The sequence below is a fragment of the Bufo gargarizans genome, unplaced genomic scaffold (assembly GCF_014858855.1).
Source record: "Bufo gargarizans isolate SCDJY-AF-19 unplaced genomic scaffold, ASM1485885v1 original_scaffold_1830_pilon, whole genome shotgun sequence".
In the NCBI taxonomy this organism is placed as follows: Eukaryota; Metazoa; Chordata; class Amphibia; order Anura; family Bufonidae; genus Bufo; species Bufo gargarizans.
In genome coordinates, this window is record NW_025334535.1 from 65,153 (window position 1) to 83,712 (window position 18,560).

Consider the following 18,560-nt stretch of genomic DNA (forward strand, 5'->3'; position numbering starts at 1 on the left):
TCAATTCGCAAAAGTAATCTTTGAAGTCATCTCAAGCATTTAAGAACATTTTACTTTTGTCTTTGATGAGTCCTTCTATGGTCACTGGGGCATGAATTCAGCCGACCAATCAGTGTAAACTAGTCACCAAGCAACCCTCCGACCAACCAACATGAGACTCAACTACAGGAGCTTTACTGACCAGCAATGGTGAACAGATGGAAATTCTCCAAAGTTTTTGTTTCTTGTCTGGCCCTCTGAGCACGTTGCATAGCTGGAGCTTTTACATCTACTGCTTGTCCTTCTTCTGTCCTCTCTCAAGACTAGCACTCCAGACTGGCACACTCGCCCATCTTTTCCAGCGATCCTGTATTGTAGGTGATCCTCCATACAGGCACAGTCATGCTCACCCAGAACCCATTATTTCTTCTGTACATTGTCATCCTAAGCGTTGAGACCATCTATGGTGTATCTACAAATGCCTTCATCATATTTTTCATTTGCTATTATTATGGACTGGACAAAAGCGCCAGTAACAAAGTGATCTTGGCTTTGAGTATCGCCAATGTCTTATATGCCAGCATATCATACATAAACGTCATGCTGGTCTATATCAAACCCATTATTTTTCAGAATACCTCCATCACTCCAACCGTCTTTGTTTTTGGCATGTTCCTCATCACCTCCTCCTCCTGGCTTACTGTCTGCTTGTGTGTCTTCTACTTCATGAAGATCCAAACATTTCGCTCTGACTTCCTATCTCGGCTGAAGACAAAGGTCAGCTCTGCTATCCCTTGGATGATCTTAATGGCTGAGCTTTTATCTGCTGTTTCTGCTTCATTCAACATACTAGAGTTTCTTGAAAATGGTGACTCTGCTAAGAACTTGTCCTTGGTCCAGCTAGACATGGTGAAGGCATCATCTACTGGGATATTTCCAAACAATTTGTACATCTCTTTCGTTAGCAGTTGCCTTCCATTTCTCATTAGTGTGGTGACAACAGGGGCCACCATTTGGTCCCTGAAAAAGCACAGCAATAAGATGGAGAAAAGCCACACAAAGTCTTCTGCTGGTGTCAATGTGAAAGCTTACGAAAGAACAATCCGCCACATGATGCGACTTCTGATTTTTTATGGGATTTTTTATGTCATCTTGTTTCTTTTTTACTTTAACCTCTTCCCTGCATTCACCACCGGGTTTTGGGTCTTTCTGATGGTGACATTTCTTTATGCTCCAGTTCAATCAACTCTTCTGATTTTTGCAAACACCAAACTCAAGAAAGCCTGGATGAAGATCTTCCACTGCAAGGTGACATCCTCTCAGGAGGAAGAAAGCGGCAGTGGTTAGGGTCTTCACTTCATATATCTTATCACCCCCTCCCCCCCGTGAGCCTCGCGCTGGGAGGTAAGAACAGGGTTTGGGTCAGAGAACGGAATTACTCTGGAGAAGCCAACATTTTTTATTTTTTGGGGGGGAGTCCAGGGGCATAAAAAAAGAGGAGTTTTTATTTTAACATTATTTTGTCGGATGTATATTTACGGAGTAATCTGATAACCGTATTCCGTGGGTGGCTCTGATTATGGTGATGGCAAATTTATATTGTTTTTATTGTTATTATAAAACTTGCACAATAAAAACTTACAAAATAATCTGTTTTTGTGTCTCTGCTTCCAAGACCCAGAACATTTTTATCTTTCTGACGACATGGTCGTGTGCTGGCCGGTACGTTAGCGTCTTCTCTAGCACTAGTCATTATATCCGTATTACTGTTGTGTGTAGCCAGGGAGGCGCCGAGCCTTTCTGCCTGAGGTGAAAACTGAAACGGCACCCCCCCCCCACCAGGGCTAATTTCTTACCCTAACCCCTTCCCCCAGCCCTACTGTTAAAGATATACCTGGAAAACATTACATATAGTGCTACAGAGCATCCAGGGTAATACAGTGCCTCATACCTCATACATCCAGAGTAATACAGCGCCTCATACATCCAAGGTCATACAGCGCCTCATACCTCATACATCCAGGGTCATACAGCGCCACATACCTCATACATCCAGGGTAATACAGCGCCACATACCTCATACATCCAGGGTAATACAGCGCCTCATACCTCATACATCCAGGGTCATACAGTGCCTCATACCTCTTACATCCAGGGTTGTACAGCGCCTCATACCTCTTACATCCAGGGTAATACAGCGCCTCATACATCCAAGGTCATACAGCGCCTCATACCTCATACATCCAGGGTAATACAGCTCCTCATACATCCAGGGTAATACAGCGCCTCACACCTCATACATCCAGGGTAATACAGCACCACATACCTCATACATCCAGGGTAATACAGCTCCTCATACCTCATACATCCAGGGTTATATAGCGCCTTATACCTCATACATCCAGGGTAATACAGCCCCTAATACCTCATACATCCAGGGTCATACAGCGACACATACCTCATACATACAGGGGATTAAAGCTCCTCATACCTTATACATCTAGGGTAATACAGCGCCTTGTACTTCATACATCCAGGGTAATACAGCGCCTCATACCTCATACATCCAGGGTCATACAGCGCCACATACCTCATACATCCAGGGTAATACAGCACCATATACCTCATAGATCCAGGGTCATACAGCGCCACATACCTCATACATTCAGGGTAATACAGCGCCACATACCTCATACATCCAGGGTAATACAGCGCCTCATACCTCTTACATCCAGGGTAATACAGCGCCACATACCTCATACATCCAGGGTCATACAGCGCCACATACCTCATACATCCAGGGTAATACAGCGCCACATACCTCTTACATCCAGGGTAATACAGCGCCACATACCTCATACATCCAGGGTAATACAGCGCCACATACCTCATACATCCAGGGTAATACAGCGCCTCATACCTCATATATCCAGGGTTATACAGCGCCACATACCTCATACATCCAGGGTAATACAGTGCCACATACCTCATACATCCAGGGTAATACAGCGCCTCATGCCTCATACATCCAGGGTTATACAGCGCCACATGCCTCATACATTCAGGGTAATACAGTGCCACATACCTCATACATCCAGGGTAATACAGCGCCTCATGCCTCATACATCCAGGGTAATAAAGCGCCACATACCTCATACATCCAGGGCAATACAGCTAATCATACCTCATACATTCAGGGTAATACAGTGCCACATACCTCATACATCCAGGGTTATACAGCGCTTCATAACTCATACATCCAGGGTAATACAACACCTCATACCTCATACATCCAGGGTAATACAGCGCCACATAACTCATACATCCAGGGTAATACAGCTCCTCATGCCTCATACATCCAGGGTAATACACCGCTACATACCTCATACATCCAGAGTAATACAGCGCCTCATACCTCTTACATCCAGGGTAATACAGCGACACATACCTCATACATCCAGGGTCATACAGCGCCACATACCTCATACATCCAGGGTAATACAGCACCATATACCTCATAGATCCAGGGTCATACAGCGCCACATACCTCATACATCCAGGGTAATACAGCGCCTCATGCCTCATACATCCAGGGTAATACAGCGCCACATACCTCATACATCCAGGGTAATACAGCTCATCATACCTCATACATTCAGGGTAATACAGTGCCACATACCTCATACATCCAGGGTAATGCAGCGCCACATAACTCATACATCCAGGGTAATGCAGCGCCTCATGCCTCATACATCCAGGGTAATACAGCTCCTCATGCCTCATACATCCAGGGTAATACAGCGCCTCATACCTCATACATCCAGAGTAATACAGTGCCTCATACCTCTTACATCCAGGGTAATACAGCGCCACATACCTCATACATCCAGGGTAATACAGCGCCTCATACCTCATACATCCAGGGTTATACAGCGCCACATGCCTCATACATTCAGGGTAATACAGTTCCACATACCTCATACATCCAGGGTAATACAGCGCCTCATGCCTCATACATCCAGGGTAATAAAGCGCCACATACCTCATACATCCAGGGTAATACAGCTAATCATACCTCATACATTCAGGGTAATACAGTGCCACATACCTCATACATCCAGGGTTATACAGCGCTTTATAACTCATACATCCAGGGTAATACAACACCTCATACCTCATACATCCAGGGTAATACAGCGCCACATAACTCATACATCCAGGGTAATACAGCTCCTCATGCCTCATACATCCAGGGTAATACACCGCTACATACCTCATACATCCAGAGTAATACAGCGCCTCATACCTCTTACATCCAGGGTAATACAGCGACACATACCTCATACATCCAGGGTAATACAGCGCCTCATGCCTCATACATCCAGGGTTATACAGCGCCACATACCTCATACATTCAGGGTAATACAGTGCCACATACCTCATACATCCAGGGTAATACAGCGCCTCATGCCTCATACATCCAGGGTAATACAGCGCCACATACCTCATACATCCAGGGTAATACAGCTCATCATACCTCATACATTCAGGGTAATACAGCGCCACATACCTCATACATCCAGGGTAATGCAGCGCCACATAACTCATACATCCAGGGTAATGCAGCGCCTCATGCCTCATACATCCAGGGTAATACAGCTCCTCATGCCTCATACATCCAGGGTAATACAGCGCCACATACCTCATACATCCAGAGTAATACAGTGCCACATACCTCATACATCCAGGGTAATACAGCGCCTCATACCTCATACATCCAGGGTCATACAGTGCTACATACCTCATACATCCAGGGTAATACAGCGCCTCATACCTCATACATCCAGGGTCATACAGCGCCTCATTGGTGGTGCACCGCTGTGTGTAGACAGAATCGCTAGGAGAAACCCTCCGCATGAGGAACAGGGAAACAAATGTGTGAGAACAAGTGACTGGAGGAAGGGGGTGATTAGATGGGCGCAGGGGGGTAATTAGATGGGCGCAGGGGGGTGATTAGATGGGTGCAGGGGGTGAATAGATGGGCGCAGGGGGTGATTAGATGGGCGCAGGGAGGTGATTAGGCGGGCGCAGGGAGGTGATTAGATGGGCGCAGGGGGGTGATTAGATGGGTGCAGGGGTTGATTAGATGGGCACAGGGAGGTGATTAGATGGGCACAGGGAGGTGATTAGGCGGGCGCAGGGAGGTGTTTAGATGGGCGCAGGGGGGTGATTAGATGGGCGCAGGGGGGTGATTAGATGGGCGCAGGGAGGTGATTAGATGGGTGCAGGGGGTGATTAGATGGGTGCAGGGGGTGATTAGATGGGTGCAGGGGTTGATTAGATGGGCGCAGGGGGGTGATTAGATGGGTGCAGGGGGGTGATTAGATGGGCACAGGGAGGTGATTAGATGGGCACAGGGAGGTGATTAGGCGGGCGCAGGGAGGTGTTTAGATGGGCGCAGGGGGGTGATTAGATGGGCGCAGGGGGGTGATTAGATGGGCGCAGGGAGGTGATTAGATGGGTGCAGGGGGTGATTAGATGGGTGCAGGGGGTGATTAGATGGGCGCAGGGGGTGATTAGATGGGCGCAGGGGGGTGATTAGATGGGCGCAGGAGGGTGATTAGATGGGCGCAGGGGGGTGATTAGATGGGCGCAGTGAGGTGATTAGATGGGCGCAGGGGGGTGATTAGATGGGCGCAGGGGGGTGATTAGATGGGTGCAGGGGGTGAATAGATGGGCACAGGGAGGTGATTAGATGGGCACAGGGAGGTGATTAGGCGGGCGCAGGGAGGTGATTAGATGGGCGCAGGGGGGTGATTAGATGGGTGCAGGGGGTGATTAGATGGGCGCAGGGGGGTGATTAGATGGGCGCAGGGGGTGATTAGATGGGCACAGGGAGGTGATTAGGCGGGCGCAGGGGGTGATTAGATGGGCGCAGGGGGGTGATTAGATGGGCACAGGGGGTGATTAGATGGGCACAGTGGGTGTTTAGATGGGTGCAGGGGGGTGATTAGATGGGCACAGGGGGTGATTAGATGGGCACAGGGGGTGATTAGATGGGCACAGGGGGTGATTAGATGGGTGCAGGGGGGTGATTAGATGGGCACAGGGGGTGATTAGATGGGCACAGGGGGTGATTAGATGGGCACAGGGAGTGATTAGATTGGCACAGGGGGTGATTAGATGGGCACAGGGGGTGATTAGATTGGCACAGGGGGTGATTAGATGGGCACAGGGAGTGATTAGATTGGCACAGGGGGTGATTAGATGGGCACAGGGGTGATTAGATGGGCACAGGGGGTGATTAGATGGGCACAGGGGGTGATTAGATGGGCACAGGGAGTGATTAGATTGGCACAGGGGGTGATTAGATGGGCACAGGGGGTGATTAGATTGGCACAGGGGGTGATTAGATGGGCACAGGGAGTGATTAGATTGGCACAGGGGGTGATTAGATGGGCACAGGGGGTGATTAGATGGGCACAGGGAGTGATTAGATTGGCACAGGGGGTGATTAGATGGGCACAGGGGGTGATTAGATGGGCACAGGGAGTGATTAGATGGGCACAGGGGGTGATTAGATGGGCACAGGGAGTGATTAGATGGGCACAGGGAGTGATTAGATGGGCACAGGGGGTGATTAGATGGGCCAACATTCATCTTCTTGTAACTTTTTTGGATAAAGTAAAACAATAAATCCTTATGGGACAATCAGAGGGTAACCGTGCTCTCTGATTTATGACCACAGGTGACCACGTTACCCCTTCTCTCAGCTAATGACAAAGGATGTTTTTCCTCTTCTATTGCAGGTTGTCAGCTCCACCCTGACCCCTCTCCCCTTCCATTCTGGCTGTTTTAACCCTTCATATCTCAGGCTCTGTAGAAGTTCGGGTTAGGGTGAGATGTGAGACTTGTTTGAAAGACGAGGTCTAATCTTTAAAACAAGACCAGGATTGCAGCATTGGCTCCTCTACATTGGGAGATATAGCCTTTAGAATTCTGAAAGCTGCTGTTACTCTCAACTCAAATTCTAAAAGCCATATCTCCCAATATAGAGGAGCCAATGCTATGATTCTAGTCTTGCTTTTAAACAGATATATAGGGCTCAAGCAGATCCCCCCCCCCCCCTACTACCGAAGTCCAGGACAACAATCCTCTCACTTAAATTACAGAGAAAGAATGATGAAGACCGTGGCAGCGTCTGCCCACATGGATACGTCCACCTTCTGAGGCCTCATTTGAGCAGTTATGAGAGTCCTGGTGCTTTGATGTGACCAGGGTACTTTAGTAGAAGAGGTCACAGCCTCTGCGTGCGCTGCGCGCCTCTGTCAGGGTGTCCTCTGCTTTTATAGTATGCTAACTTGTCTGGGATCATTTCAAAAATACAATGCAATTCCAAAAATATATCCTTATGTTACTAATAGAAACAAATAGTTTACATCCAATCCATGGCTTTTAATCATAGATGTAATCGCCTTCATGATGACAGTAATGCAACAAATAGACACTGCAGTAAAACAATAAATGGCGCTATAGTGGAGCAGCTGGGGTCAGAGTAACGCGGACTACATCTGTGCACACACCGTTCACAGCAGGTACGATGACAAGAACTGCCCAGGAACAGAACCACATCTCCCAGAATCTCTCATGTGCCAGGGACTAGTGTTCACTCCGAGAGATGTGGAGGACAGTGTGTCCCATGCATTATCACTTCCCATCCACAGAGGCCGGGACTACGGCCGTCCATCACAGCCTCTACTGCAGGGGTGCACAACCTGCGGCCCCCAGAGCCATGGTTTGCGGCCCCCGCCCTGCTGGGCAGAAACACAGCGCGCCGCACAGCAGATGGATCCCAGGTTTTGCCCTGTAGCAGGAGCAGAAAGGGTCCCTGGCTATTAGTGAGAGCGGGGAAGCCGAGGAGAAGACAGAAGCGCTTTATTAGAGCTCCTGCCTTCTCCTCTATGAGCGCTCTCAGTGTGGACCCAGCGATCACGTGATCTCTGGGTGTCTCGGGAACAGAGGAGCGCTGCCCGGGTACAAAGCCTCCGCAGCGGGCTGGTCTCCCTGTAACTGGGGCTCCGTTGGATGCTCCAGTTACAGTGGTAATAGTACAAAAAAAAGTCACTTATTGTCTCCCAAAGGTCTTTCAGTGACCTCTTGGGGACAAATTATGTGGTAAAAATATATTTAAAAAAAGTTAAAAAACTATTTAAAAAAATGTGAGAACTAAATAGATTAAAAAATTAAATAAAAAGGAAAAAGTGCTTAATAAAAGAGAGTGTTCAGTGTCGCACCACCGTCTATTTATGAAAAAGTGCAAAATTTAAAAAAGTGACAGTGTCCCCCAAAGTCTTTTTATGGCCTCTTGGGGGACATATTATGTAGCAGAAATATATCAAGTAAAAAAAAAAGATACATAAAAGAAAAAACACCCGCACCAATCCAAACCGTCACCATTACCGCCCCAGTCACGTGAAACTTTTCATATTATATAGCAAAACGGCCTTCACCAAACAGAGAACTAATTATAATCATTTATTTTGGTGTCAGTTTGCATATTTTAAGAATAAGGAGCTATAGTTTGAAAAAAATATACTTAAAAAAAAAAAGTACAGTTTTGTAGAGTTTCCCCCCAAAAAATATTGTTGCAAAAATTATTTTGGTCGTCCAACAAATCAGATAGTTACAACCGTTTGAACCACCGCGCGCGCTAGATCACAAAATAGTGTCTGGTCATGAAGGCTTTTTCGGGCCTGGTCATTCAAGCGTTACCCAATAGGCGCCTTCCCCACTAGCAAGGTAATGGGCTTACTGGTTACTGCAGGGCGCCTATAACTGGGGGCAGGAGATGGTGATAACCAGTGAGCTCCGTCCTCTGCAGTGAAGGAAAACGCTGATTTATAAATAGGAGGCAGGATGGAAGGAAATGTCGCCACTTGTCTGGTAAAAAATGATTTTTAACAAGTTCCTGCAGCATGGCCTCTGAAATAGAAGATTCACACTTACCTGCTCTACTCCGCTCTGGTCCTCTGCGCTGCCTCCATCTTCCGGTTCCTGCTCTGGTTACACCTGTCAGTGCATGGCCATGGTCACTTGCACGGCTCCAGTGAATGACTGGCTTCAGCAGTGACACGCTGCTTGTGGCCACATCACCGCCTAAGCCAGTCATTGTCTGGAGTGGTGTATGACCATGTCCATGCACTGCCAGGTGTAAACAGCGGGGGCAGTGCGAAGAACCGGAGAGGCGGGAGCAAGTAAGTATAACTCTCCGGTTTCAGGGGCTATGCTGCAGCACGATATTTGGGACAATTACTGGGAACAAGTGTTCATAGGAGCGCTCATATCTTATATCTGGCCGGTATAATCCTGCAGCTGATCAGTCGATAAACAAGGAATCGCTCATTTGTCAGCTGATTTGCATATTTTATCGGGATGAAAGCTGTCCGATTATCTGCAGCACGACTGTGGCAGCCATCGCTCCTCCCCAGTCACTTTGCACTGGCCGTGTAATAGGCAGATGAGCGCCAATCAACATTTTTTTTATTTGCGGCCCCTTGAAATAGAGCGATGTGACAATGTGGCCCCCAGACCAAAAAAGGTTGTGCACCCCTGCTCTACTGTATATTCAGGGCACCAATAGACTCGGCATGTATAGATGATTGACCAAAGCGCGGGGCTTGGCCTGGTGGACAATAAAGGGTGGAGAATGAAAGGTGGACATCAAAGGGTGGAGAATGAAAGGTGGACATCAAAGGGTGGAGAATGAAAGGTGGACATCAAAGGGTGGAGAATGAAAGGTGGACATCAAAGGGTGGAGAATGAAAGGTGGACATCAAAGGGTGGAGAATGAAAGGTGGACAATAAATGGTGGAGAATGAAAGGTGGACAATAAAGGGTGGAGAATGAAAGGTGGACAATAAAGGGTGGAGAATGAAAGGTGGACAATAAATGGTGGAGAATGAAAGGTGGACAATAAAGGGTGGAGAATGAAAGGTGGACATCAAAGGGTGGAGAATGAAAGGTGGACAATAACTGGGGAGCAATATATTATCATTTAGGGAGGCATTTATGGCTTGCTGCTGCCGACAGTGTGATAAACTGGCGTGGATAATGATGAATGAAACGGACCTGCCCTCTTCCCTGTCCACACCATGCCCCCTTTTCTGCTACTTTGCAAAAGTGGTGTGAGCGGGGTAAAGTCACTGATTTTGCTACAAAACACCTTTGCGACAAAATCTGCAACCTAAATAAGCCAAAAAGTGGAATTTTACAGTTAATAAATGACCCCCTTAAAGTTGCATAATGAATGATCCGTAATAAATGGTGGACAATGACTGGTGGATAATAAACAATGAACATTTACAGATGTTGAATGATAGACAATAAATCGTGGATGAGGAACGGCGAACAAAGAGTTATGGACAATAAACGGTGGACAATAAACGGTGGACAGTAAACGGTGGACAGTAAATGGTGGACAATAAACGGTGGACAGTAAATGGTGGACAATAAACGGTGGACATTAAACGGTGGACAATAAACGGTGGACAGTAAATGGTGGACAATAAACGGTGGACAGTAAATGGTGGACAATAAACGGTGGACAGTAAATGGTGGACAATAAACGGTGGACAGTAAATGGTGGACAATAAACGGTGGACAGTAAATGGTGGACAATCAATTATGGACAATACTAAATGAATTCTGAATTATTGGTGCAAAAGAAATGGCAGATAATGGATGGTGGGCAATTAATAGTGGAAAATAATTGTAAACAATAAATGGTAAATAATGAATAATGGACAATATTTGTTGGGATATTAATGGTGGGAAATGATTGACTATTAAATAGTGGATTATGCTTAGCAGATAATACATTTCTTACTTGCCCCAGTTTAAGTTATCTAAATATATTATAATTATTTTATGTGATCTCCTACATCAGTACCAGATAATGCTCAACATCAAACACAGGATAAATCACAAGTAATAGATAACAGACCTTCCTTACCCTTGATGGTGCCACGCCAATTAGGTGGGAGCAAGACATTTTTGTGTCCTTGGCAGGTAAGGAAAACTGTGCCCCCTATCTAGCGTTAGAGTTAATATGTCATCAGTAATGTAAATATGAGTCCACTGAAAACATCACTGGTCTATGTACCAAGTGTCTAGTGGTTTACTCACCTCCTGACACATCAGCACAATAACTGGTCCACAAGCAGATCTGAGAGCAGTGAGATCTGTGAGTTCAGGGATTCTGCTATATGAACATCTAGGACAAGCACTGCCATGGCCCCCCCCCCCAACATCTACTTCATCACACACTGATAATAACCCAAACCTGCACCCTATCATACAGAGCAGACCCCCCAACAAATACAGACCTCAGAGTACAGACTGCAGATTAAAGGTAGACAGACCAGACCCCAAAATAAATATAGACAGTAGACCCTGAATAAATAGAAAACTCTAAACCCCTGGAAAATACTATCCCCCCCCCCCCCCCAAAAAAAAAACACTAAGCAGATCCCAAAATAAATACAGAGCCCAAAAATACTGTAACTACAGACTCCAGACCAGATTAAAGACCCCCAAAAAATATATGGCCCACAGAATAAATACAGACCCCAGATCAGACCCCCAAATAAATAGACCCACACTCTTAATATTCAGCTGAGTCCTCCTAGATAAATATAGCGTGAGGGTTTACTCAAGCTCTTGTTCTCCGTCCAGATGTTCCACTCAAAGGCTTGAGGGCCAGCACATGTATGTTCATGTGACCATGGGTCCTATAACAGTATATGTCTTGATGCTAAGCTCTATGACAGTACTTTCCTTTTTCTCTCAAAATCTTTGCTACAAAATATATAGTGTGAATGAAAGCGTAAAACATATGCCTTTGAAGGTTTCTAAGCATGGTATGGTGCTGACTATGCATAGTCTCTTACTGTTTATATATGGTGGATGAGTGTGAAGAAATGTCCTGCCATGACCCTGCTGTCCCCGGAGAACGGATGACAGTTTTGTTTTCTAGACTTTTCTAAATGAACGTTTATATTATTTCACTGACTATGAGTAAGAGACGCTAAGTGGTACATATTGATGATACTGATGACGAGAGATACCATTGACTCCTGCCAGTGGTTAGAATAGTTGTGGATTATCCAGGGGGAGAAATGACAGCAGGAGAGAAGAAGGAGGCAGATCACAGGTGATATCAGACCTAAGTGTGGCATGAAATCTGCTAAGCATGAGAATGAAGAGTCACATTCAATCAGCGTCACAATCTCCAGAAGAAGATCAGAAAATAATAAGTGAGGGGAGAATTGATTAACCAGATTCGGCAAAATGGATAAAGTGGAATTATCTTGATCATCAGATCATCCTATGAAGTGCAGGAGATAGTACTTTCCATTAGACGATCTGCTCCTATAATGATATAATCTATTACAGATGAGTGGAGCAGGTGCACTTCACCTGGTCACACTGCTTTCTGTCTACATGCACCTGTCCAGAGGACACTGCCGGCCACCTCTCATAATCCACCGCTTAACATAAGTTCTATGCATGAATTACTGTGTAAAAACTAAAGCTCCATGAACGTCAATGTAGATCATATGGACTTAAGGAAATATTTTAACATTTGCATTTATTATGATAGGAGGATCAAAGAATTATCTGTAATTCCACCCAGTGATGTCACAGGGTAGATTACAGAGAAGGTTAATGGCCTATAAATGATGATCAAGGAGGCAGGGACCCGGTGGGAGATCTCTACATGTGACGGCTCTGATCCTCTGGTTTACGAAGTTATACTTCAGCTGATGCTTCCATTAAGATGGGTTTGGAAGACTTCAACATTCCAAAATATCTGGAGACCTTCCTTATCATTTTTATGATTGAGACCTTCACTGGAGTATTGTCCAATATCTTTATTGTGGTTGTCAATTTCCACGACTGGCTGAAAGGACAGAGTTTGAGCTCCAGTGACCAGCTGGTGGTTTCCTTGGCTCTTTCTAATTTTTGCTTCGCTTGTATTAATGCTGCCACCATCGTGTGCACCTTCTTTTTCTCCAACATTTTCTTGCTAGATTATGTTTTTTATACCTTTTACATGATCTTGTCCTACAGCATCTTCTCCAGTTCCTGGCTTTCCGCCTGGCTGTGTTTGTTCTTCTGTGTGAAAATTATCAGCTTTAAACATGGCTGTATGGCGTGGCTAAAGGCGAACATCACAACCATAGTTCCCTGGCTGATACTTGTGTCTCAAGCTTTCTCCATTGTCTCCAGTCTTCCAATAATATGGACCATCACAAAAGTGTTTGCATCAAATTCCACTAATAATTCTGAGGCCAATGGGACATCACTATACACTGGGTATAAAATTAATGCCACTTATAACCTGTTCTCCCTTCTGATTAATTGCTTTGTACCTTTCCTGTTTGTGATGGCCACAACTGGCCGCATTATTTTGTCACTCTATACACATGCTCGTCATATGAAACAGAACATGGATGATCGTGGACCAAGCTTGAAGGTCCACCAGGGAGCTGCCAGGACAATGATGTCTCTCCTTGTTCTATATCTCATATTTTATGTGGTAGAACTTGGCATTGGGTTCCTTTCCATGATTGATCCATTATACTGGGTGTGTTTTTTGCTGATTGTTTCTTTTCCCACCCTACAGTCCATCATATTTATTACAGGGAATGCCAAGCTGAAGCAGACTTGTCTGAAAATGCTGAAGAACTGTGGAAAGAGATAGTCAGCCAAATGGTCGGCCAGATTATTCGGTGTCATTTCCTATTAAATACATTACTTGATGGACCTTCTATGTTCCATATGTGTCTGATGTGGACTAGGGACAGCAGAATCAGTTCACCAGATCCAAGATTCTCAGTGGCTCCGAAAGATTCATGTCTTGGGGAGCCAATGATTTCAGAACCACATCAATGATTATTGACATCCAGTAAGAAAAGTCATAATGTTCAGTGGTGTCCTGATGACTTGCCCCATGATGAGAGCGACCCGTATTTATAGATTTATAATTTATTATAAACTGCAATCGACAATGATGTAGTTTTTATATCTAAGATTTTCGGCTGCTTTGAAGAACTCCTCCAGAAACGAGTTTCATCCATACCATGGACCAATGTGTATCCAGACCTCAGTAAGCCATTATATCCCAGGTTCCAGAGATGTTGAAGACATAAGATAACATGTGTTTTAGGCTTTTGACAATTTTTTTTTCTGAATGGAAAGTTTTAAGATAAATTTATTTATATCCTTTGCTGATCCCCCATTTATTCAGCTCAGCGTATGAAATTTTTGAAGGCCAAACATTCTCCAGGAGAAGTGGTTTGGTCCACAGATGCAGGCAGGTACTGAAATGTGACTTGGTCAGTCTTCAACCTAACTGTTAAATAACATGTGATATACCGGTAATATTAATTGGTATTTAATGTAAAGGATTTGTTACACTACACACTGACACCATCTATAGTGATACACAAGCGATGGGAGGTCTGTATGGAGATGTCAAGACCTATATTTGAAGTTTCCATATATGACAATGTATATACATTAGTAAGACGCGCCTGTATCTATGGTATAAATGACAGATAGAGACAGACAAGGGGGTCGTCTTCTTACTCTCACTGTGATGGTGGTTGCTGCTGAAGAAGATGGAAGACACACATGAAGCCTGAGAAGGAGGTTCCTACCCGTCATCAATGATACTTTAAGGACATTCATATTCTTGTATGGACAATAGACTAAGACTTTTACTAAACTATTCTTGTAACCATTCAACTTCTATAAAGAACGAAAATAAATCACATCATTCATTTTTATATAACTCTTGCTGAATCCTGGTGATGAGTCCTCCAGCTGTTACTTACTCCAAATAACACATATATTTGGAGAGGAGAACCAAACCGGTTCTTATATTTTTCATATACATATTTATTACACTAACTGAACCCAAAAACATTGCTGATAATTATCATCACACAGGAATTTTTGCCTACGAGCCTCAGCCTCCAGACTGAATTCAGCAGATATCATGAACAGCCTGAGGGAAGGGGAGGGAAGTCAGAAGGTTGAAGATGGGAAGCAGGACTTCCTAAAAGATGCAAACATTTTCTCGTTTAACCCATTGAAATGCCTCAGTTTAATTCTAGTAGATAAGTTCTGCTTATGTTGTCTCTTTGGGCATTCTCTCACAAGTGTAAGCATCGTACCTAATCTATGTAAATTAAAGAGCTCCGTGCATGAATTCCTCATTTGAATAATCACATTTTGGCTCAAAATGAACTATGAGAGATTATGTAGAAGGCAGGAGGGATGATGAGTGCCTCATCTCTCAACCCTTGATGCAATGTTGTGTCGTGGTGTACTCCCTCAGTCCACTGCTTCCTGAGGGTTGGTGCAGTGGAAAGATGGTTTGGACAATCAGGTCAGAAGTAAAAGTATAAAAGTCTCTCTTAAATTAGTGCAAAATATAACTGGTGGCACATCCAGTAGGTATAAAGTTCAATCTCTGTCCCCAGATGAGAAGATATGGTGGCTGGTTGTGTTGCAGTTAAATGGCACTTGCAGGAACCGTGGATATAGGTGTCCACTGTGAGATACAGGCTTGAAGTTATTATGGCCTGGTGGTTGTCTTAAATGATGGATGACTGAGCTGTAGTCCCTCACCTGCAGCAGGATCTGTAATGTAATACAATATAGGGAATGTCGCACTAAAAATGAGATAGGGGTCCAAGAGAGGTGCTCCCACTAACAGACAGCACCCAGTCTGATAGAGATAAAGTATAAAAGAATAGAAGTGGTGCACTCACTAAAAGTATAGGGATCTATTTATTGAATAGCAGAATAAAATAAAAGCATACAATATGAAAATACAATAAGATATCAGCAATAAAATAAATGAAGATAAAAAATTGGAGATAAAAATTGATGCTGACAATAATACATATGATGATAATATAAAACAACTATAAAAGAAAATTAAATACAGCAGTATTGTTGCATTAATAAATAGGATCCCACTGGATATTGAATAAATCCAAATATTAAATAGTGGAAATGTTCAGTATTTGAACCTTGAAGAGTAGTTCCATATATGGTATTCACTCCTACGAACAGTCTTTATGCCAGGTCTCTCATATAGAGAGAACCGAAGTCCCAAGCGTTTGCAGCTGTAAAGTTTAACTTTGTAATAATTCAGCTGTCAGTGCGCACAGCGGCGTCCCGCTGTATTGGAGTAAAGCGATCGCTATAGTGTGGGATAAGCAAGTTCTTACCGGAGGCTCCTTCACACTGGGTTATGTTCCCTCGACTCGGCGTGTAGTATCCAACTCCGGTCTCAAGGGTTAGTGTCCAGGTTCAAATTTTGGCGCCAGTGGAAATGTTTGTTGCACGTGTTTGTAACACCGATATACTCCGATATTCTCTGGCCCAAGAGATAAGACCTCCAGGTTTCCTCGGACTTGCGAACACACTTCTCCTGGTGGGGGGGATACCAAACGCGTTTCGGGGATTTACAAAACAGACCCCTTCCTCAGTGGTTAACGACCCCCTGTTTATATTCCACCTTTATAGTACATGAGGGACAAGGAAAGACTGGTTCGGAATGCGGATTTTTAGAATTGGGATCGGTATATGTCAATGCTGACATCCGCTGTATATTCGGCATTCCATCAGCAGTATCACTCTTAAAACAAATAATGTTAGTCCATCATATCAATTTAAAATATCCAAATAGACCAAGAATATAAATATAGATATAAATATATGTGTGTAAATATAAATGGTAGCGGAGTCTCCTCCTTTAAAGACCTCCATGTTTTATTTCAAATTTATAGTATAGCAATTTCTCTTAAATCACGCCAGGTAGAGTAAGTATCGTTCTTGCAAATGAATCCGTATGATCCATTTGCGTCTTTTTGTGTAGCTGGGAGTTCTACACAAGAAGTAAATAGTTTCTTTGATGTGTATTATTCATTTTGATACCTTAGCTACCGCTGTGATTACAAGGGAGAGCGATATCCATACAGAGTGGTTGCACGTCCTGAACAGTACATAATGATTGTATATAGCCTTTATGATAAAGGACATACATGCGGGGAAGCATACATAATGTCTATGCAAGGTAATTATAAATGATCTTCATGTACATAAATATCATATAAAATTCATATAGAATTCTCATGTCTCCCTGGAAGTCCCATCATATGAAGAAAACGCTCCATATTCGCATATAATAGTGCGTATATAATAGTGCGCCTTATCACATACTGTTTTTCAAGGAGATTACCTCTATTTTATAGCAATTTCTTTAAAGATTCGTACCTCCACAAATCCCCAAGAAAATCCTCCCACTATCTATATATCTGTTACTCATAAAATATATATCAACATCCTGATTAAAACAATGACAAATATCGACACACATTTATACATCTTTAAGGTCATATATTATAGGGAACATGTCAAAATCATATATGGCAACTATGTGATTCTGATGAATTATTCTGATATTCCTCAAATTGGGTCACTAATATTTTTCTCCAATAAGGCTCTTCATTCAGGAAAATTTATGAGGATTTTTTGGATGGGGACTAAATGTAGAGGAAGAACTGCACGACTTTAAAATATCGTGCAGTTGATCATCGACAGATGGCACCCATCCTATAGAAAACCAAATAATTCAAAGTCAGCGTTCAAGCCGGACGGTTGTAATGTATTTAACTCAAATATTCGTTTTGTCTCTAGACGTGACATTGTCTCCACATGATTACCTCCTCTCCAGTCTTTATGTACCTTATCAATTGCTGCAAATGTCATACAAGAGGGGTCTTGGTTGTGTGTAGAGTTGAGCGAACACCTGGATGTTCGGGTTCGAGAAGTTCGGCCGAACATCCCGGAAATGTTCGGGTTCGGGATCCGAACCCGATCCGAACTTCGTCCCGAACCCGAACCCCATTGAAGTCAATGGGGACCCGAACTTTTCGGCACTAAAAAGGCTGTAAAACAGCCCAGGAAAGAGCTAGAGGGCTGCAAAAGGCAGCAACATGTAGGTAAATCCCCTGCAAACAAATGTGGATAGGGAAATGAATTAAAATAAAAATTAAATAAATAAAAATTAACCAAAATCAATTGGAGAGAGGTTCCATAGCAGAGAATCTGGCTTCCCGTCACCCACCACTGGAACAGTCCATTCTCAGATATTTAGGCCCCGGCACCCAGGCAGAGGAGAGAGGTCCCGTAACAGAGAATCTGTCTTCATGTCAGCAGAGAATCAGTCTGCATGTCATAGCAGAGAATCAGGCTTCACGTCAGCCACCACTGCAACAGTCCATTGTCATAAATTTAGGCCCAGCACCCAGGCAGAGGAGAGAGGTCCCGTAACAGAGAATCTGGCTTCATGTCAGCAGAGAATCAGTCTGCATATCATAGCAGAGAATCAGGCTTCACGTCACCCACCACTGAAACAGTCCATTGTCATAAATTTAGGCCCAGCACCCAGGCAGAGGAGAGAGGTCCCGTAACAGACAATCTGGCTTCATGTCAGCAGA

The 18,560-nt window shown here is 44.1% G+C and overlaps 2 protein-coding genes across 2 annotated transcripts; both read left to right on the forward strand.

Moving 5' to 3' along the window:
• Positions 1-381: 381 nt before the first annotated feature.
• Positions 382-1,326, forward strand: LOC122923717 (taste receptor type 2 member 123-like). The gene has a single exon (XM_044274568.1). It carries the CDS (start codon positions 382-384, stop codon positions 1,324-1,326), a length of 945 nt encoding a protein of 314 aa, XP_044130503.1.
• An 11,491-nt stretch (positions 1,327-12,817) lies between these two features.
• LOC122923718 (taste receptor type 2 member 40-like) lies at positions 12,818-13,744 on the forward strand. Its single transcript, XM_044274569.1, has one exon. The coding sequence runs from the start codon at positions 12,818-12,820 to the stop codon at positions 13,742-13,744; it is 927 nt and encodes a 308-aa protein (XP_044130504.1).
• Positions 13,745-18,560: the final 4,816 nt, after the last annotated feature.